General features: G+C 44.0%; 1 protein-coding gene across 4 annotated transcripts in view; it reads right to left on the bottom strand.

The window, feature by feature from the left end:
• Positions 1-3,856: 3,856 nt before the first annotated feature.
• LOC137371388 (ubiquitin carboxyl-terminal hydrolase 35-like) overlaps positions 3,857-22,158 on the bottom strand; it is a 126,751-nt gene continuing 108,449 nt past the window's right edge. For all 4 annotated transcript variants that reach the window (XM_068033909.1, XM_068033908.1, XM_068033911.1 and 1 more), the window contains one exon: positions 3,857-7,558. In XM_068033909.1, the coding sequence (XP_067890010.1) occupies positions 7,391-7,558 (168 nt within the window). In that variant the 3' untranslated portion in view covers positions 3,857-7,390. The remainder of the gene's footprint in view (positions 7,559-22,158) is intronic.

Raw genomic sequence — 22,158 nt, 5'->3', positions numbered from 1 at the left:
TGGCAGCAATGAAGTCCAATACAGGATTAAAGAAATCCTTCAATTTTAGCTCGTGACCAAAATAATCCTAATATGGGCTGTCAGCAAGGTACACATTACTCAATAACAAAAACCCTGAACAGAACTACCATTGCATTATTACACTATTTCACAAAATACAAATTACTATTTTACAGGCAGCTTAAGGTTCTGATAACAAGCCTCTGCTATTTCATTACACAATTTGCTTTCTTGTTTCTGTATACTTTATAGAAAGCATTGTGATGTGATGTGAAAATAAACCTCAGTGCTGAAAAGAAAGATTCACAGTGTTGTAGTTCCATAAACTACATCCATGCAGAGACTGAAGATGGTTTGTTTGTTTCAAATGGCATTTAGGGGAGAAAACTGGATTTGGCTCATCAGGCATTGGGATCATGAAGCACAACTAGTGCAATTAACTTGGTGCCGCCTCCTAATTTACAGTGGCAGTCAGCACAGTGCTAAGCATGCTGCTGAGTGGCCCCACGCCTCAGCAGGGGACACACATTCATGCAAGGCGAGCACCATTTAAAGCGAGCCTGCACCTCTTAAAGGCGAGGTGTATTTTGGCTGGAGCAACTGCTGGAATTGGTTCAAGAGTCTGAGCAGAAAGAGGAATGGAAAGGCTCAAAAGGCCAGTGAGCACGTCCCTCGGTTCTCTGATGCAGCACTGGAGCCTGAAGTGCAGAAGGAACAAGAGACTGATGAAGAAGAAACACCATCAGTTGTTCTCACACCTTGCAGCCATCAGCTCAGATACCAGCACTGCTGGCACTTTAGAGGAAGGCACAGAGGTGGGATGTGCACATGGTGAGTCACCAGGCATGAGTAGGCTGGAGCCAGGGCAGGGGGAATGTATAGTGTAGATACCAACCAGAGGGCAAGGTCCTTACATTCAATATAAAAATGTTATGCATGTATGAACAAGTGGCACTAAAAAGTAATCATTCTTTATAACATGACTGCTAAAGCCAAGAGATGCTAATGCAAGGTGAGCCTTGAGCATGTTTGGGAAATTTAAAAATACACCTCAGTCCCAAATTTAGAATGCATTGAACAAACTCATGAACGTTCAGTTTACGACTGCACATATGACAGATCCCAGTTTGTTACTACTGCAGTATGTTAAGTTTCTTTTTAAATTGAGACATAGGTAAACCATTCACTTCAAGTCATATTTTAGTTTCTTCCAGACTTAGTGGTAGGCTCCTTTCATCTCTTGGATCGGAATTCAAATAGACAAGATCAGTACCTGTTAAAGCTTTTAACTTGAAATACTTTGAAGCTTGGAGACTAATATCAATATGGTTTAGGAGCCAGGGATATATACAATAGAACTTCCCATAATTTGAAAGCCAATTCCACTCAATATCTGAAAAATAGCAATGTAAAGCTCCTTTTTCTCTGACCCAAAAACATGTCTCAGTTGAACCTAAAGGCCTTGCACTATTAAAGGGACTGGTTTGTCATGTATTCCTGAACTTGGTTCCAGGACAATTTTAATTAGAGGGAGTTTAACCTTTTTGTATCTGGCCCTGTTACATCAGATCTTGCATTGCTCAATACACGAACAATTTATGTGAAAGGTTCCTCACTCCAGCAAACTTTCTGGTATGGCATGAGTTTTTCCCAATTTAATTCGTGACAAGGACATGTTTTCTAATATAATTATTACAGGCATAAAGTCTCAAAAACAATCACCCTTCCCTTGCTAATCCTTCATCAATTTTACTTTTTGTTCATTCGCCCGTCCTTTTAGCCAGGTCATCAATAGAGGACAAAGAAATGTTTCAGCTGGAGTTAAAGGATAAATCTAGCTTAATACAAAAAATTTACTCCCAATAAAGACAGTGAGGGAAGAAGAAATAATTCAACTTCTTCTCCACCCCCCACCCAACCCTCTCCCCAATGGTTTCAGAGTAGCATAAGGCAACAATAAACTCATGGCACCTGCTATGTATATTCTACTGCTAACAAAACAGCATTCATTTTATAGAGTCATGGGGTTAGATCCTGTTCTCCTCCTCACGGCAGGGGGCTGGAGAATCAGAGTGGCTGCCACGGAACCAGACATCAGGATTGCTGGATCCGATTCTCCCAGGGGCGGGATAGACCGACGACAGCCTTCCCGCCCAGAGGTCAATTAAGGCTCTCAAGTGGCCTATTAATGGCCACTTACGGGTCCCTTCCCACCACCGCTGGGATCTTACCAGCAGCAGGGCTTGGGGGGGAGGGGGGCCTCTGTTGAGTGGGGAGGATACCTTGAAAAACAAAGTGACTTCCCTACAGGCTTTTCTGGGGGGGGGGGGGGGGGGGAAGGGGGTTCCCTCCTTCGTGGTCAATTTGAGGCCCATGGAGGACTCCCACCAGGAACCAATTCACCCCCAGGAACACCCCCCCCCCCCCCCCTCAGCCGAATGCTCAACCCCCTCACCAGGGCCTTCCGGACTGGTCCCAATGACCCCACCTCACCTACCTCTTCTCCAGGATTCCACCGCTGGGCCTGGGTACAAGGCCACTGCAGTACCGGCAGTGGCCACTGCTCCCAGTGGTGCCACTGGCCCGCTGATTGGCCAGCAGCTTTTGGGGGCGGGATCCCTGTCCCTACCATCTTTATGGGGTCCCGCCTCCATAAACTTTCACCCCAAAAGACCGGAGGATCACTCGGGGGAGTGGGGGTAATGTAAAAATGCAGAGGTGGGATTTCCCCCCCCCCCACCAACACACTTTTTGGCATGCTGGGAGCCCCACCTCCTGTGCAAAATCCAACCCATAGTCATTTATGGCAAGAAGGAGGCCTTTCAGCCCAGAGTCCATGGTGGCTCGTCACAGAGCTATTCAGTCAGTCCTACTCCCCTGCTTGATCCCCATAGCCCTGCAAGTCTATTTCCTTCAAGTGGCCAACCAATTTCCTTTTGAAGTCATGGATTGTCTCCACTTTTACCACCCTTTTTGGCATCGAGTTCCAGTGTATTACCACTCGCTGTGTAAAAAAGTCCTTCCTCAGTGAATGATTACAATTATTAACCAAAAGTGTCTACAAGGAGGAGTCCTCTATGCCTAGTTTTGCTCCCTGTACATAACAAAGAACATCGAGGCCCTGGAGAAGGTGCAGAGCACGACCAGTTTGATACCTAGCTTTAAGGTTCTTGGTTGTAAGGATGGGCTTGAAGAGTTGGGGCTATTTACTTTTAGAGAAATGTGCAGTTACAGGGACTTGACTGAAATTTCGAAATTAACAGAAGATTACATTCAGTCCAATAGCAAAGATATTTGGGATGGATCAGATTAGAAGATATGCAGAGATTCTAGAACAGATTACCTAAACATGGTCAGCTTGGGTTCACTGCAATCTTTTAAAAGGAACTTCAGTTTTTCTCAAATTTGTCATAGTTATTTACTGTTTTGTCTCCCTCCCCCGGAAGATTGTATAGTTAATATGTGGGTCTATAAGTGTACGGGTTGCACCACATCTGGAAAGGATGGTGTTGCTGGGTCTCTGTCATTTCCTGTACTTCTTTGTACTGATTTCAAAGGTAATCTATTGCTTAAAATTCAAGCAACCCCTGCATTCATTTAAAAAATAAACTAGTCTTCATTCAATTTCACTAGTCTATTCAGTTAGTAAATTAATCAAATGAAAAATATATAAATAGCTAAGAACTACAGCCTTTAGCCATTTCAGTATTCAAGCCCATCTTCTCCCCCACACCTCCATATCCCAAAAAGAGAATGCCTCATCTTTAATATAGATTTCTTAATTTAGGAGACAGGAAATGAATACCAAAGAATGAAGCATTATACCAATATTTATTTCAATAAATATTTGTAGCTCTCATTGTTCATAGTGATAGTGATAATGATTAGCATTGCTGAAAATATGTATTTTTTCAGAATGATTTTAGTCTGAAATATTCTGGAAAGTATAACTATAATTGATCTTCATCTCAGTAGCATCTGTTTCACATTTTATGATGTCAATATACATTTGCACACAAATAGCAGGAGTTAAGGTTTATCAACAGCATATTCTATTTTCGTGTACAGTTTATACAATTCAATTAATGGCTGCAAAGTAAAAGAATATTGCTGTTAACAAAACAAAGTGTTCATCAAACTGGCTTGGCTACTTTTGCAACAATTACTTGTTAGTGAAGTGAGGCCTTCATTACACAATATCCACTCTCCGGGTTGACTAGAATAGTTGCATATTAACAGTCTAGTTGTAAATGCAGTTTATATTTTAAATTAGATTAGTAAAACAGACAAATTAATTTGCAGTTCTGAGGCAAAGTACAGAATTCTGTGTAAATGCATAAATATTCGGGATTAAGGCATTGTACCTTCATACTTCAAATCAAACTTTGACATGAGAAAACACATGATTTGTTCAAGTTACCAGATTTTCTATATTCATTTATAATTCCTAGATAGCATCCTCCCTACATACAACCCATTATGACAAAAAGGCAAGTTGTTCTGTTAATTTGAGTCAACTGCTTACAGGTTTATTACAAAAAGCCTTAAAATGGCTCACTGTATGGTTTTCTTTTACCGCCACCGCAGAAATTGGGGATGAAGTACGGGGAATTCAGATAGGAGGGGTAAAGAGGAACAATTAAGGTGCGTCCTATCATTCTATAGCACACAATTGTGAAGTATCAACACTTTGCTGCCACTGTAAAGGACTTAGCTGCTGTTTTAACTAGAGGATGCTCTACAGCTACTTGCAAGGAAAATTCATCATCATAAACTGACTTCTGATCACAAATAAAATTCACCTCTGAGGTATTCAGTGAAGACTAGTATTACTCTTGAAAATGACTATAGGCAACAGAACAGAAATCCTACAATTTTTGGTTAATGAATGATAAAATGATATACTTAGGTTATTGAAAGGATCTAGAGATGCCAATGGCCTTTGCTTTTGAGCATTACTTTACAACTGAATGCACCTTCAAAACTGAGTTAATACTTTTGTGAGAATAGCACCAATAATTTCACAAGCTCACGCAAAAGTAGCCCAAAGTCTGGATCTGCTACACTAATTTTACATTTCCATACTATAAAGTTTATCAACAACATAACACTGACAGTCAGAGTGCTCAAGAATTCAAAACTGCAATCTTCCTAGAATAATTTGTTCGGAGAAGCCACATCTCCAGAGATCTTAAAATTTTTAATTTATTTGCAATGCTCTGTATTAGCTTTGTAGAGACTTGAGGGGTAAAATTCAATTTTGGCAAGGATGAAAAACTGACAGTAACAGATCAGTCATCCGTTCCACATGCTGGCCAACCCGTTACCACCAGTTTTGTGCCAAAATTGAGTTTTACCCTTTGCACAAAACTCCATTAAGTTTCCTTTTAACATTTCATCTCACATTCAATTTAAAAATGGAATAAGAGGAACACTCAAATCAGGTCTTTTCAAAAAAATTTAATTTACTCAAAAACAGTCTCAAATGTTCTGAACTATGTGCCTTTGTTTATCAAAGTCCCACTAGTTATACTGCCTTAACTACATTAGACTGCACCAGGTTTATATTTCACATTGGCCAAACTTGTAACCATTCTGAATGAGGCTGTCAATTTAAGATATGTGCAGCTTTATATTATGAAAAAATGCAAGTGAACCAAGCTTGCCCCCATTCAGTACATTTAGGAGCTGTGCAATTAACTGATAAGACATTTTGTTCACACCCGTGGTTCAACTCATTCATAACTTAACATATTTAAAAGAGATTCCCAGAGATACATCAGGCTGCAATAAAAAGATGCATCAAAATACATATCGCAAAATTCCATGTGAGTCATTTTTGTTCTTTCGGGATTTGGCAGGCAACGTATTCCCTTGCGCAATGTCTATATCCACATGCATAATTCCCAGTTTTTTTTTCCTTGTGGAAATAATTTCTTGCCCCTCTTGAATCTGTCAGGCTGCCTCTTCATTTCAGATCCAGGGAACAGGAAAGCAAGGTATTTAAAAAGGCAAGAAACCACAACTCCAACTATCCTGATGTAGTGTGAATGAGAGTTAGTTGAGGACAGAACTCCATTTGCATTCAAGATTTTTTTTGTACTTATTGGTGAGGATGTACTACCTAATTCTAACCTTCTTCACCACTCTCATCCTACTAGGCAACAAAAATGCCTTAGTTGGTAGTGACAGTTATTGCCAAGTAAAAGAATATTTTTCAGAAGAGGCAATATTATTGCCCAGAGCAACATTTAGTACAGATGTTATAATACTTAATTACTTGTACTACATTTCTGGAGCTCCAAAAGAGGCATAGTTTTAGTAACTATGTACGGTAAAGGATAGCAGCTCATGAAATGGAATGTAGGATTATGCAGGAGTAGCTACTTAAAAATATCTTTATTCCACTGAAAGAACTGGGTTTTACTATCACATTAAAAAAGCAATATAATTGTATAACAAACTTTTCTATCCAGGATAGAAATGATGATATCTTTAGGCAACTAATTGGACATCTTGTACGCCAAACGAAGATACGTTATATATCATGATATAAGGGTCAATGTTGACAAGAGAGTGCAGGAGAGCCTAATATTTTAATTAGAGCAATTTGATAAGTTTATAGGCTTTGAGAATTCTGAATATGTGCATGTATGGAATTTTTTGGGTTGGGGGCTGGGACGTAGGGGGGTTGGGGGGGGGGGGGCGGGTGCGGTCAGCAGGTGGCAGCCTGCCCGACATGTTGCAATACACAAATGCATGATCATGTAAAGGATGCATGGATCCCTACAAGTTTCTGATCTCAGCTGTACAGTCCAGCATTAACCCTTCAACTTACTGCCATCCGAGGAAGGGAAAACTGTCAGCTAACTCATATCCTTCAAAGTTCAAATGGCTGCAGCCATGTTTAAAGTCAAGGTGATGTAAGGAGACACAAAAGTAACCTCCAAAAAAAACAAAAAAACACTTTTTACAAAAGTACAGTAATAGAATGGTGCAAACCTACAGCTATAATCATTGACATTCATAAAACAGCCAGTTTATGCATGCCTCCAAAGGCCCCAAAAAGCAGGTATTTAACAGTTATTGAAGAACAAGGAATATTGTATTCTGGAAGTGAAACCTAGCACTTAAATTTGTTGCATTTTGTTTACACCCATTGCCTAAATGTCTTAATTCGGTGTTTCTTGAAGCAATTTTACAAAATTGCAAATTGTTACTTCCTCAACAATCGCAAAGCAATAATCTATTATGTTGCAGGCAAACATTCTTTGAGCATCCTGAAAGATAAATCCTTTTGATCTGTTTTCAAAAGACTAAGTCATGCAGCCTTTACTGTGTGAGTAGTACAAGTGAGGTAGAGAGAAAATGAAGCCGCCCCTAATTACGTTTAGAAAATCAAATGTCCAAATGATCCCAAACCACCGCCTGCTCCAGCAGCTGGGCCACAACTTCCAGTAGGACCACCATTTTCATCATCATCAAAACGTCTCCACCATACTGGGGCTGTAGCAGACGGCATACTGTCAGTTCTCTTCCGTGCTTCCTTTTCTTCCTCCTAGAAACAAGTTATACCATTAACATAGGCAGACTTGACACCTTTTCTTTAGGCAGCTTAAACAGTTTTCACAAAAAACACATAGCACATATACAGTTAGCTCACAGTTTTCCCTCCAGTTAATGCAACTTTAGTTTTGATACAAAATGCTCCTTCAATTACTTAGTACAGCAAATTTCTATTCTCAGTAGATACTAGATCCATGTGATAATAGCACTCAATGCATTTTCTCAGGAACAGCCTATATCCTCCATCACCTTTAGTTTTCCCTTGTTCTGTTAACTGCACCATGTCATATTGCAATTGCAGATACCAATGGAAACCTGCAGCCAACAGTTAAAATGTGTAACTGCATTAGGTTAGTTTTCTATTAGCTTGATACATATACATAGAAAAGGTTTTTCCCAATACAGGAATAATTTAAATATTTAGTTTAACTAGCATAGCAAAACTATGGTTAAACAGGTAACTCCCAGAGAATAACTGTATTCAGGCCAAGAATTATTCATCATTTCAATACTACTGCCAGAGTTAGAATACACTTTCTCATTGTAGATGTGCCACTTGGCAGAGCACCCTCTGGTAGCTGGAGTGGACTACGGCTCACTCACTCAATTTCGAAAGATAACTGTTGTCATACAGACCGCCCACCTGCCAAGAATGAGACACATTAATTTTGTCATATGAACATTGATTTGAAAACTGTTGAAGTGAAGGAACATCTTGTTTAAAAATCACCAGGCCCTTGGTTGGAAAGACATTTGCATATTAACACAGTGCTTGTGGAGACAAAGGGGTTACTTCCCTTGTCCAATTTAACCCACAATGGACTTTGAGCACCAGACATTGAAGATGAGGGAGCTCAAATTTAAGGATGACTGCTGGGATGGCTGAATCCACAAACAGATGTGGTCAGACCAGCTAGTCATGTGACTAGCCTGCTTGGCAACCTGGTTTTTCTGAATTGTACAGAATTTTGAACAGAGACTGCAGTATGCTCCTGGATTGAAGACGACCTCTCGGATCTGGCTCTCCCTCTCTTTCTCAAGAACTTCAAATCCACTGAAGACTTGAACCCCAAGAGAGAAAGGTCTTCTACAGCAAACAAGGTTTAAGAATACTGGGCCCCAAAGAAGAGCAAGATCTACCTACAATCAAGGACTCTATAGTGAGCTCGAAGAACCGTAACAAAACCCCTCTTCAGAAATTGCCTCTAACTTTTCTACTTTATTTTCTGCTCTTTTCTGTCTCTATCTGCATGTGTGTATTGCGCATGCATGCTAGCGTGGGCGCGTCATGTATCCATAGGCATTAACCGAATTAGAGTTTAAATTTCAAAGTTTAATAAATTTCAACTGTTCTTTAAACAAGAAAAACTGTTTGTGCTGGTTTCTTTGCCTTATAATTGGAAAGCAGTGAAAAAGGATTCACCAAGGGGGAGCTAAAAACAGTGTGCTTAAAATTAAACCGTGTTACGGTAAGACCAGGTGAAGGCTGAGAGGGAACCCTAGACCCCTTTCTCAACTGGTCGTAACACTGTCAACGACCTGAAAAGTAATTGCTGAGAAGTTGCTGGGCTGATGCAAGTACAAACAGGAAACCATGGAAAAAGAAAAGCTTTTTGACCTATTGAACTCAAGTGTTACAAACATCGACCCCATCACAATATCTCTGGTAAACATTCTCTCTGAAACCCAATATTTAATCAAAGTTCCAGAATTTTCAATTACCATATTTTAAGTGAATAATTACAAATGTTATTTTCTTTATTCATTCATGGGATGTGTGGATGCTAAGACAGCATTTATTGCCCATCCCTAACTGCCCTCGAGAAGGCGGTGGTGAGTCACTGCCTTGAACCACCGCAGTCCATGTGGGGTAGGTACACCCACAATGCTGTTAGGGAGTTCCAGGATTTTGACCCAACGACAGCGAAGGAACTGCGATGTAGTTCCAAGTCAGGATGGAGTGTGGCGTTCCCATGCATTTACTGCCCTTGCCCTTCTAGGTGGTTGAGGTCACGGGTTTGGAAGGTTCTCAGGAGCCTTGGTGTGTTGCTGCAGTGCATCTTGTAGATGGTACACGCTGCTACCACTGTGTGTCGGTAGAGAAGGGGGGTGAATGTTTGCAGATGGGGTACCAATCAAGCAGGCTGCTTTGCCCTGGATGGTGTCGAACTTCTTGAGTGTTGTTGGAGCTGTACCCATCCAGGCAAGTGGAGAGTATTCCATCATACTCCTGACTTGTGCCTTGTAGATGGTGGACAGGCACTGAGGATACAACAGGTGAGTTACTCGCCTCAGGATTCCTAGCCTCTGACCTGCTCTTGTAGCCATGGTATTTACATGGCTACTCCAGTTCAGTTTCTGGTCAGTGGTAACCCACAGGATGTTGATAGTGGGGGAATTTAGCGATCGTAATGCCATTGAATGTCAAGGGGAGATGGTTAGATTCTCTCTAGTTTGAGATGGTCAATGCCTGGCACTTGTGTGGCACTAATGTTACTTGCCACCTATCAGCCCACGCCTTACTGCATTTCTACACAGACTGCTTCAGTATCTGAGTCGTGAATGGTGCTGAACATTGTTCACTGATGATTGCACATCGCCATTTCTGACATGATTGAAGGAAGGTCATTGATGAAGCAGCTGAAGATGGTTGGGCCTAGGACACGACCCTGAGGAACACCTGCAGTGATGTCCTGGAGTGGAGATGACTGATCTCCAACAACCACAAGCATCTTCCTTTGCACTAGGTATGACTCCAACCAGCGGAGAGTCACCCCCCTCCCCCCCTTCAACTCCTCGATTCCGATTGATTCCAGTTTTGTTAGGGCTCCTTGTTGCCATACTTGGTCAATTGCTGCCTTGATATCATGGGCAGTCACTCTCACCTCACGAGTTCAGCTCTTTTGTCCATGTTTGAATCAAGGCTGTAATGAGGTCAGGAGCTGAATGGCCCTGGCGGAACCCAAACTGAGCATCACTGAGCAGGTTATTGCTAAGCAAGTGCCGCTTGATAGCACTGTCAACGACACTTTCCATCACCTTACTGACGATCAAGAGTAGACCAATGGGACGGTAATTGGCCGGGTTGGATTTGTCCTGCCTTTTGTGTACAGGACACACCTAGGCAACTTTCCACATTGCCGAGTAGATGCCAGTGTTGTAACTGTGCTGGAACAGCTTGGCTAGGTGCGCAGCAAGTGCTGGAGTGCAGGCCTTCGTTGCTATTGCGGGAATGTTGTCAGCGCCCATAGACTTTGCAGTATCCAATGCCCTCAGTCATTTCTTGATATCACGTGCAGTGAATCAAATTGGCTGAAAACTGGCATCTGTGATGCTGGGACTTCAGGAGGAGGCCAAGGTGGATCATCCACTTGGCACTTTTGGCTGAAGATTATTGCAAATGCTTCCGCCTTGTCTTTTGCACTGACGGGCTGGGTTCCCCCATCAATGAGGGTGGAGATATATAGATGACATTTCTCTCATTCCAGCAGCATAGGAACCCATTTGATCCATGAAGTATTTAATTATCAGTCTATAAAAGAGGAAAAAATCAATGCAGAAGGAAGGAGGAAGTTTAGTAAAATATTTCCAAAAATAAAAGCAATAGTTTGACATGTGAAGTCAGTCATTTTACAATCACCATTTCTTAGGAAAACTTGTAAATAGCCATTACAATTTAAAATAGGTAAATGTTATACTCTTCTCCAGCAGTGCTTATAGTTTAAATGATATGGAGGAAAGTATAGGTGGTCTGATTAGCAAGTTTGCAGACGACACTAAGATTGGTGGAGTAGCAGATAGTGAAGGGGACTGTCAGAGAATACAGCAGAATATAAATAGATTGGAGAGTTGGGCAGAGAAATGGCAGATGGAGTTCAATCAGGGCAAATGCGAGGTGATGCATTTTGGAAGATCCAATTCAAGAGTGAACTATACAGTAAATGGAAAAGTCCTGGGGAAAATTGATGTACAGAGAGATTTGGGTGTTCAGGTCTATTGTTCCCTGAAGGTGGCAACGCAGGTAAATAGAGTGGTCAAGAAGGCATACGGCATGCTTTCCTTCATCGGACGGGGTATTGAGTACAAGAGTTGGCAGGTCATGTTACAGTTGTATAAGACTTTGGTTCGGCCACATTTGGAATACTGCGTGCAGTTCTGGTCGCCACATTACCAAAAGGATGTAGATGCTTTGGAGAGGGTGCAGAGGAGGTTCACCAGGATGTTACCTGGTATGGAGGGCGCTAGCTATGAAGAGAGGTTGAGTAGATTAGGATTATTTTCATTAGAAAGACGGAGGTTGAGGGGGGACCTGATTGAGGTGTACAAAATCATGAGAGGTATAGACAGGGTGGATAGCAAGAAGCTTTTTCCCCAGACTGGGGGATTCAATTACTAGCGGTCACGAGTTCAAAGTGAGAGGGGAAAACTTTAGGGGGGATATGCGTGGAAAGTTCTTTACGCAGAGGGTGGTGGGTACCTGGAACGCGTTGCCAGCGGAGGTGGTAGACGCGGGCACGATAGCGTCTTTTAAGATGTATCTAGACAGATACATGAATGGGCAGGAAGCAAAGAGATACAGACCCTGAGAAAATAGGCGACATGTTTAGATAGAGGATCTGGATCGGCGCAGTCTTGGAGGGCCGAAGGGCCTGTTCCTGTGCTGTAATTTTCTGTGTTCTTTAAAAAAAAAATTAACATAAAACAGAACAAAATATGGCATTCAGCTCATCCAGCTGGATTCTCCATTGCCATGTACAATTTAAATTATTCAGTCTTCACAATTTCTTTTCATTTGGAAGATGAACCACTACATGGAAAATTTCTTCAGAGATTGAAATTGTACATCAGCACTTAAAAGGTATGGAGTGAAGCTCAGATCATCAATTTAATAACTATTACTTAGCCATATTTGATTGTACTTTAGAGACTGCATTTGAATCCAATTGACTTGATAATCTACATTTATATTTTTCTTCAGAATCTTACATCTTATTCTTAACCAAATATTTGAGAACCTACATTAATTACTTTTGCTCAAATTCCTACATATTTGTAGTGGGGTTGGGAGGGCACAATAAAAATCAAAGCTTTAGTCTGAGTGAAAACATGCCAATTTTGTATGTCTCCTCAGTCCTGTAATCATCGTCAAAGTTACCGAACCTGCATATTTCTACATAATCAAAGTCTTATAGTATTTTTAAATGGTCAAGTTATATCATTCCTCCAATTAAAAGTTCAGTTCTTGGAATCTCTTCAGAATTTAATTTTCAGACATGAAATTTTATTCCTCAGTGCATTCCAAATGTTCCCCAATATAAAAAGTCCCTCTAAAGATAGGGCATATACATAAGCCTGGATCTGTTTGCAACAAAGCTGTGGTTTATGCCACTGACTGCCCAAAAATGTATGAACTTATCTGGTTCTTAGTTTGCAGGGAGAACTTCCTGTTCTTCCTGCAGCAGGGCCTATAGTCAGGACAAGTAGTGTGGGGTTCCAACACAGCATATTGCTGGCAAAGCCGCGGCCCGTTTTGACATCATGAAATGAATATCGTCAGCTCAAAGGCCAGAAACGTTTTTTTTTAATGGTTTAAACACTCCATTGAAGGGAGCAGTTTTAAATAGAAAAAAAAAATTTGAACAATCCTGTTCAGTTCCTGATTTTTTTTTTTAAATCACTGAATGCTAATAGTCGCAACTGTTACTCACGGCGCTAACTCGTTTGAGTAAAATAAGCTTCATTGTACTGTACCGGAAACCTAAGGATAAAAACAATGAATTTGGGTTTTTGTGAAGCAGTAGAGATCCTTTTTAACCAGCAGACCTTTCTGCCTCTATGACTGATGACCTGAACAGAATTAGAGAACTGGGTTCCTCTCTCCAAAGAGATAACCAAACTAACCAACCAGTAACTTTAAACTGGGCTTTGGAGCATCCATAGACAAGCCAGTCTCCTTTTATTAAAATGAGCCAGAGGTGGAGAGCCGGAGGGTTTCAACATTACTGTTGCTGTGTTTAAAGATGCGCTACAGGTTCAAGATGGCTCCTGGGCTGGAAGCTCCCTAGGAAGCTCCCTTGCTGTTCAACTCTATCCATGGCCATCTGCTCCCATCCCTAACGTTTTCTCCCCCAATCTGCCCTCTTAAACTGTTTAAATTCCCCTGGCTCTTTAAATCAGTTCATTTTAGCCCTATCTAAAGGCTAACAGTTAGTTTAGTGTATGTTACCTGGGCCCACTGCCCTCCCCCAGCCACACCTGCTCTTTGTTTTCTCAATGAAATTGATCCGGATGAAACTGATGAGCACAGCTACCGATACTTCAATCTCCGATCCTGCTGTCTTCACAGTCCAGAGTGTCTGCAGCCACGGCATGCGGTAAGTCCATTGAGGTGAAGAAGGAGCAGCGGGACCCGAGAGAAGTCCTGAGAAAAGGTGCCCCGAACACCCAAAAAATCCACGAACGGCCCCCCCGGCCGCAACTTCAAAGCGCCCGCGGGAGATGGCTCGGAGAGCATCTGCAGCGCACTGTCGGCAATGCTGCATGCCTTTATTTAAACCACTGCAAAAAAAAAACCCTTAGCAAATGTAATCACCTCTAAGTCTGCCAAATGATGCTTCACCTCCCGAAGGACGTGGATGAGCTTTCCGGACGTCGATGGTGGGCACTGAGGAAATGGCTTATTACCTGCACCAGCTTCCCCTCCCAACTCCCCCCCCCCTTCCACCCCCCCCCGCTCACCCCCTCACAACCCCGTCCCAGCCCGCCCCCCCCCTCGCACCATCTTCACCCCGCACCCCCTTCCCCTGCACCCCCCCCCCCCCAACCCCCTCCTTCTACCCCTCCCCCTTGCATCCCCTCCTCCCACCGGCACCATCCTACACCTGTGTAGGGGCCCCAACAACCCCACTGCCTTGTGGGCGTCTCGGGAGAGACCAAGGCTAAGGGAGTAAACCCTAACAGAAAATCCGGAGCGGAACCCCGTAGGCGGTCATGTGTCACCTTTGGCATGTTTCCGGCAGTTCCTGCAGCCATACTGGTGCCAAACGTCGTGTCCTGCACTCCTTTGGACCCCACCAGAAAGGCCGAGAGGGGGGTTTTGACGACTGGGCAACTCTCAACCTCCATAAATTTGCCCAGGCATGCGCCATGGAGAGGTCACTCCATAGTTGCCTCACAGCGACTAAAACAACACGGAAGGCAGCAGTTACGGGTTATAAGTCCAGATAAATTGGCGTAGAAACTGGGCGCCACGGGTTGCCTTTGTCGGTGGGAGAGGTCATTGCACCTCACTGGACAGCTACCGCCCGCCTCAAACCGGGCAGCCCCCGGTCAATAAGGTTCTGTCCCGCCACAGTCTGCCTGCTTCAATGGGTGCTTGGCGCTCAGGGTCATTGCCCGAAAGGTGGACTGATACACCGCACCAAACAACATGAAAAAAGGAAAGAAGGTACCAGCCCTTCGTTTTGCAAGCTGGAACGTCAGAACTATGTGTCCTGGCCTGTCGGAAGACCTTACATAAATCAACGATTCTCGGAAGACCGCCATCATTAACAACGAGCTCAGTAGATTCAATGTGGACATTGCAGCACTTCAGGAGACTCGCCTCCCCGCGAGTGGCTCTCTAGCAGAGCAAGACTACACCTTCTTCTGGCAGGGTAGGGATCCTGAAGAACCAAGACAGCATGGAGTGGGCTTCGCCATCAGAAACTCCTTGCTCAGCATGATAGAGCCTCCCTCAAATGGCTCGGAACGCATACTGTCCATCCGACTGCTCACCACCTCTGGTCCAGTACACCTACTCAGCATCTATGCTCCAACACTCTGCTCCCCACCTGAAGCGAAAGACCAGTTCTATGAACAACTCCATAACATTATTAGCAGCATCCCCAACACCGAACACCTATTCCTGCTGGGGGACTTTAATGCCAGGGTTGGGGCCGACCATGACTCATGGCCCTCCTGCCTTGGGCGCTATGGCGTTGGAAGGATGAATGAGAACGGGCAGAGACTGCTTGAGTTGTGTACCTATCATAACCTCTGCATCACCAACTCGTTCTTTCACACTAAACCCTGTCACCAGGTTTCATGGAGGCACCCAAGATCACGTCGTTGGCACCAGCTAGACCTCATTGTCACAAGGCGAGCCATCTTAAACAGTGTTCAAATCACACGCAGCTTCCACAGTGCGGACTGCGACACCGACCACTCCCTGGTGTGCAGCAAGGTTAGACTCAGACCAAAGAAGTTGCATCATTCCAAGCAGAAGGGCCACCCGCGCATCAACACGAGCAGAATTTCTCACCCACAGCTGTTACAAAAATTTCTAAATTCACTTGTAACAGCCCTTCAAAACACTCCCACAGGGGATGCTGAGACCAAGTGGGCCCACATCAGAGACGCCATCTATGAGTCAGCTTTGACCACCTACGGCAAAAGTGCGAAGAGAAATGCAGACTGGTTTCAATCTCATAATGAAGAGCTGGAACCTGTCATAGCCGCTAAGCGCATTGCACTGTTGAACTACAAGAAAGCCCCCAGCGATTTAACATCCGCAGCACTTAAAGCAGCCAGAAGTACTGCACAAAGAACAGCTAGGCGTTGCGCAAACGACTACTGGCAACACCTATGCAGTCATATTCAGCTGGCCTCTGACACCGGAAAAATCAGAGAAATGTATGATGGCATTAAGAGAGCTCTTGGGCCAACCATCAAGAAGATCGCCCCCCTCAAATCTAAATCGGGGGACATAATCACTGACCAACGCAAACAGATGGACCGCAGGGTTGAGCACTACCTAGAACTGTACTCCAGGGAGAATGCTGTCACTGAGACTGCCCTCAATGCAGCCCAGTCTCTACCAGTCATGGATGAGCTGGACATACAGCCAACCAAATCGGAACTCAGTGATGCCATTGATTCTCTAGCCAGCGGAAAAGCCCCTGGGAAGGACAGCATTACCCCTGAAATGATCAAGAGTGCCAAGCCTGCTATACTCTCAGCACTACATGAACTGCTATGCCTGTGCTGGGACGAGGGAGCAGTACCCCAGGACATGCGCGATGCCAACATCATCACCCTCTATAAAAACAAAGGTGACCGCGGTGACTGCAACAACTACCGTGGAATCTCCCTGCTCAGCATAGTGGGGAAAGTCTTTGCTCGAGTCGCTCTGAACAGGCTCCAGAAGCTGGCCGAGCGCGTCTACCCTAAGGCACAGTGTGGCTTTCGTGCAGAGAGATCGACCATTGACATGCTGTTCTCCCTTCGTCAGATACAGGAGAAATGCCGTGAACAACAGATGCCCCTCTACATTGCTTTCATTGATCTCACCAAAGCCTTTGACCTCGTCAGCAGACGTGGTCTCTTCAGACTACTAGAAAAGATTGGATGTCCACCAAAGCTACTAAGTATCATCACCTCATTCCATGACAATATGAAAGGCACAATTCAACATGGTGGCTCCTCATCAGAGCCCTTTCCTATCCTGAGTGGTGTGAAACAGGGCTGTGTTCTCGCACCCACACTTTTTGGGATTTTCTTCTCACTGCTGCTTTCACATGCATTCAAATCCTCTGAAGAAGGAATTTTCCTCCACACAAGATCAGGGGGCAGGTTGTTCAACCTTGCCCGTCTAAGAGCGAAGTCCAAAGTACGGAAAGTCCTCATCAGAGAACTCCTCTTTGCTGACGATGCTGCTTTAACATCTCACACTGAAGAGTGCCTGCAGAGTCTCATCGACAGGTTTGCGTCTGCCTGCAATGAATTTGGCCTAACCATCAGCCTCAAGAAAACGAACATCATGGGGCAGGACGTCAGAAATGCTCCATCCATCAATATTGGCGACCACGCTCTGGAAGTGGTTCAAGAGTTCACCTACCTAGGCTCAACTATCACCAGTAACCTGTCTCTAGATGCAGAAATCAACAAGCGCATGGGTAAGGCTTCCACTGCTATGTCCAGACTGGCCAAGCGAGTGTGGGAAAATGGCGCACTGACACGGAACATAAAAGTCCGAGTGTATCAGGCCTGTGTCCTCAGTACCTTGCTCTACGGCAGCGAGGCCTGGACAACGTATGCCAGCCAAGAGCGACGTCTCAATTCATTCCATCTTCGCTGTCTTCGGAGAATACTTGGCATCAGGTGGCAGGACTATATCTCCAACGAAGTCCTTGAAGCAGCCAACACCCCCAGCTTATACACACTACTGAGTCAGCGGCGCTTGAGATGGCTTGGCCATGTGAGCCGCATGGAAGATGGCAGGATCCCCAAAGACATATTGTACAGCGAGCTCGCCACTGGTATCAGACCCACCGGCCGTCCATGTCTCCTCTATAAAGACGTCTGCAAACGCGACATGAAATCGTGTGACATTGATCACAAGTCGTGGGAGTCAGTTGCCAGCATTCGCCAGAGCTGGCGGGCAGCCATAAAGACAGGGCTAAATTGTGGCGAGTCGAAGAGACTTAGTAGTTGGCAGGAAAAAAGACAGAGGCGCAAGGGGAGAGCCAACTGTGTAACAGCCCCGACAAACAAATTTCTCTGCAGCACCTGTGGAAGAGCCTGTCACTCCAGAATTGGCCTTTATAGCCACTCCAGGCGCTGCTTCACAAACCACTGACCACCTCCAGGCGCATATCCATTGTCTCTCGAGATAAGGAGGCCCAAAGAAGAAGAGAAGACTGAGCGGGTTCTGCGTCTGCTAGAATCATCCCCAAAAAGATCTTTGTGTAAACACTTCTGAGCAATCAGCCCAAGCTCCCAATTTAAGGTACTAGCCCTTTGGAAAAAGGCCCAATGGAACCATAAGCATGCGCTCCACCAGAACCCTTCGAGGCACACCACAAGTTCAGGTATTCAGTACAAGCACAATTGGCAGATGTAGTGCTGCATTGCAACCTTCAACAGAACTCTCGGCTTTCGCCGCTACCGGGTCCACAAGATGCAGCTCATAATTTCTAATGTGTTCTTTATGTTCTAAAGCAATTACAGATGGGGGAAGGCCTTTTGGTCCATCTGAATTCCTCCCTTTGCTCACTAAGTCAAAACTTCCACACAGGACCACAAACAGATTAAAATAATGGTACAGCACAGCAGGAGGCCTTTCTGCTAGTTTCCATGTCAGCTCTCTGCAATAGCAACTCCCTTAGCTCCACTCCCCTACCATTTCTTCCTAACCCTGCATTTTTTCTCTTCAGATAATTATCCAGTTCTCTTTTGCAGGGCTTTATTGAATCTGCCTCCACCACACTTCAGCAGTGCATTCCAGATCCTTACCACTTGCTGCGTAAAAAAGTTTTTCCTCATGTCAGTGTTACTTCTTTTGCCAATCTCCTTAAAATCAGAGGCGTCTGGTTCTGGATCTTTCAGCCAATGGGAACAGTTTCTCCCTATTTACTCTGTCAAGACCTGTCATGACTATGAACATCTCTATCAAATCCCTTCTTAACCTTCTCTTCGCCAAAGAAAAAAAAGAGAACCAGCTTCTCCAAGCTATGCACAAAACTGAAGTTCCTCCTCCCTTGAACCATTCTCGGGACTCTTTTCTGCACCCTCTTGAACGTCTTAACATCCGTCCCAAAGTGTGGTACTCAGAACTGGACACAATACTCCAGTTGAAGCTAAACCAGTATTTTATACAGGTATACGTTATGATCTCGGTAGAGACTGCTAACTTTAAAACGAGATATTTGAACTTCCCGGACCGATTAAAGATTTATACAAGATTTCGCATTTTAAGACTTTCACATTTTAAGGCTTTTACTGTAACTAAACTAAAAATCAGGATGAACTAAACATTACTTAGTAGGTAGCTAATAGCTTTCTCTATAATTTAGTGTATTTCCCATTAACTGATGAACACTCAAAAACCCCACACCACATTTATACATTACAATCTTCTCACTGAAAAGGTACCCTTGCAGTTAAAAGTCCCAAATTTCTCCCAGCTGCAAAGAGCTGAATCTTCCAGTGAGCTTCTCAAAGCCAACGTCCTCTGATCACTTCTTTCGAGCACATTCGACTGGACTTCCATTGATAAGGCGATCTCTGGTGACCCCGTTGGTCTTTTCTGCTCCGCAAACCTAGAGCTTTCAAAATTGGTTCATATCCATGCAGCTTTTTGCTGTATCGGTGACCTAAGAGCAGCTGTTTCCTCAGAATGTGCCCACTGATTTCTCTTTTTCTTTCTAGGCTGCATAACTGTTGGTCTTTGTTTCTTCCTCTCAGCCTCCAGACCTAGGAAGCCTCTCTAATTTATCCAGATCAAAAGTCAATAGTAATTTGCCTTTGACAATTCTCAGAGACCTTGCGCTGGATTTTAAAGGCTCTCCAACAAAGGGAATGGTGGCAGGGAAGTGAAGATAGTAACAGAGGAGGCCTGCCACTGACCCCAGCGCTGTCTGGCCCCATACCAATCTCAGCAGGCGGTGGCCGTCCCACCGGTCGGTGACGGGACCATGATTTTGATATTTAAATTTACCTACCTGACTTAATGAAGGTCCCGTTACCTCCTTATTCACCGCACCGATCTTCATTCAGGCAGCCTGCAAAGCTGCGCCTTTGAATCCCCATTCGGGGAAAATGAAATGCAACCCCTGTGGGGAGGGGAGGAGTTAATTTGCTCTGTGCGGGAGGGGGGGGCAAGCAGGGTTAAAACGCTTCGGATTGCTTGGGGGGGATAATGGCAAGGGGTAAAGGACAAAAGTTCTGAACTTTGGGGGTAGAGGTGGTCAAATATTGGGCCGTTAGGGGGATTGGGAGAGGGCATGGAAATATTTTTTCATTCATTTCTAAAAACTTAACAACAGTGTCTTTAAAAATTCAAATGATCAGTTAGGGCGGTCAGCCCTTTAAAAATGGCACCTGGCACTGTTGCAGGGGCAGCCCACCCACCCCCTCCACATCATTGGGGGTGGTGGAGTGGCGGCCGCCCTGGCCATGGTAATGAGCCGCTGTGTTTGGAATCGTGGCGGCTCCGCGATGCAGGCCCCATGCGTCCAGCCTGCAAATTTTTCTGCCCGCCACCTATTTCGGTGTCAGACTTTTAAAATGCAGCCCCTTAAGTCTGATCATAGCAAAACCACCTGAGCCTTCTTTTGTTTCCAGGTGTTAAAAATTGCAACTCAAATCTATATTTGAACACCTCTGGCTCCCCATTTACAATCCGAGTCTGGGAGAACAAAACCCATTGTCTTTTGCGCGTTACAAACTTGTACCATGCTTTCAAAAAGGTCTTTGATCTGGGTTCCTGTTTGCATGGTAATCAAGACCTGTAGCTTGTCTTTGGGCAGAATTTGAGAGGTCACATGTTACCTCCAAATGTCCATTTTATACTGCATTAAAGATCATAGCTTTTAAAAACCTAACCCAAGTCCACCATTAACCCTGCGCTCAAAAATAGAAAAATCATTACCATAGCAATGATTTTTCTTGAACATTGGCATACAACATTGTAACCATTCCTATCACTAACATTTTACATATCACACAGGTAACAGCATTATATCTCCAAGTTGTTTTCCTCCACTATACCCTTGCTTTAAATTCTGGACAGAGCATCAGCAATTACATTGCTCTTTCCTGTTACATATACAATTTTTAGGGTAAATGATCACAATATTCAACTCCACCAGAATAATTTGGCACTGTTGGTCTTGAATTTCTCTAAAAACCTTAATGGGTTATGGTCAGTATAAATGGATATTTCATAAGAACATAAGAAATAGGAGTAGGCCATTCGACCCCTCAAGCCTGTCCCACCATTCAATAAGATTATGGTTGATCTGCCCCAGACCGCAACTCCTCTTTCCTGCCAGCTCCCCATAGCCCTCAACTCCCCGATATTTCAAAAATCTATCTACCTCCTCTTTAACTACTTTGTGACCCAGCCTCCACAACACTCTGGGGTAGAGAGGTTCCAGACATTCCCTCCCCTAAGAAATTCCTTTGCATCTCAGTTTAAAATGATTGTCCCCTTATTCTGTAACTAAGTCCCCTAGGTCGAGACTCCCCCACTAGTGGAAACATCTCAACATCTACTCTAACAAGCCCCCTCAGAATCTTGTACGTTTCAGTAAGATCACCCCTCATTCTTCTAAACTCTAATGAATAAAGGCCTAACCTGTTTAGCCATTCTTGATAGGTCAACCCCTTCATCCCAGGAATCAGCCTAGTGAATCTCTTCTGAACTGCTTCCAATGCCAGTACATCCTTGCTTAAATACGGGGACCAAAACTGTACACAGTACTCCAGGTGTGGCCTCACCAACACCCTGTACAGTTGTAACAAGACTTGCCTATTTTTAAACTCCAACCCCCTAACAATAAAGGCCAAAATTCCATTTGCTTTCTTAATTACTTGCTGCACCTGCATGCTAACGTTTTGTGTTTCATTCACAAGAACACCCATATCCCCCAGTGCTGCATTTTTTTTGAAGTCTCCCTCCATTTAAATAATAGTCTGTCTTTTTGATTCTTCCTACAAAGTGCATCAGCTCACTCTTTCCTACATTACAATCCATCTGCCAAGTTTTTGCCCACTCACTCAACCTATCTACAATCCCTTGCAGATTCCTTATGTCCTCATCACAACATG

Source organism: Heterodontus francisci, chromosome 6 (genome assembly GCF_036365525.1).
Source record: "Heterodontus francisci isolate sHetFra1 chromosome 6, sHetFra1.hap1, whole genome shotgun sequence".
NCBI lineage: Eukaryota > Metazoa > Chordata > Chondrichthyes > Heterodontiformes > Heterodontidae > Heterodontus > Heterodontus francisci.
This window is presented reverse-complemented; position numbering and strand designations above follow the sequence as displayed.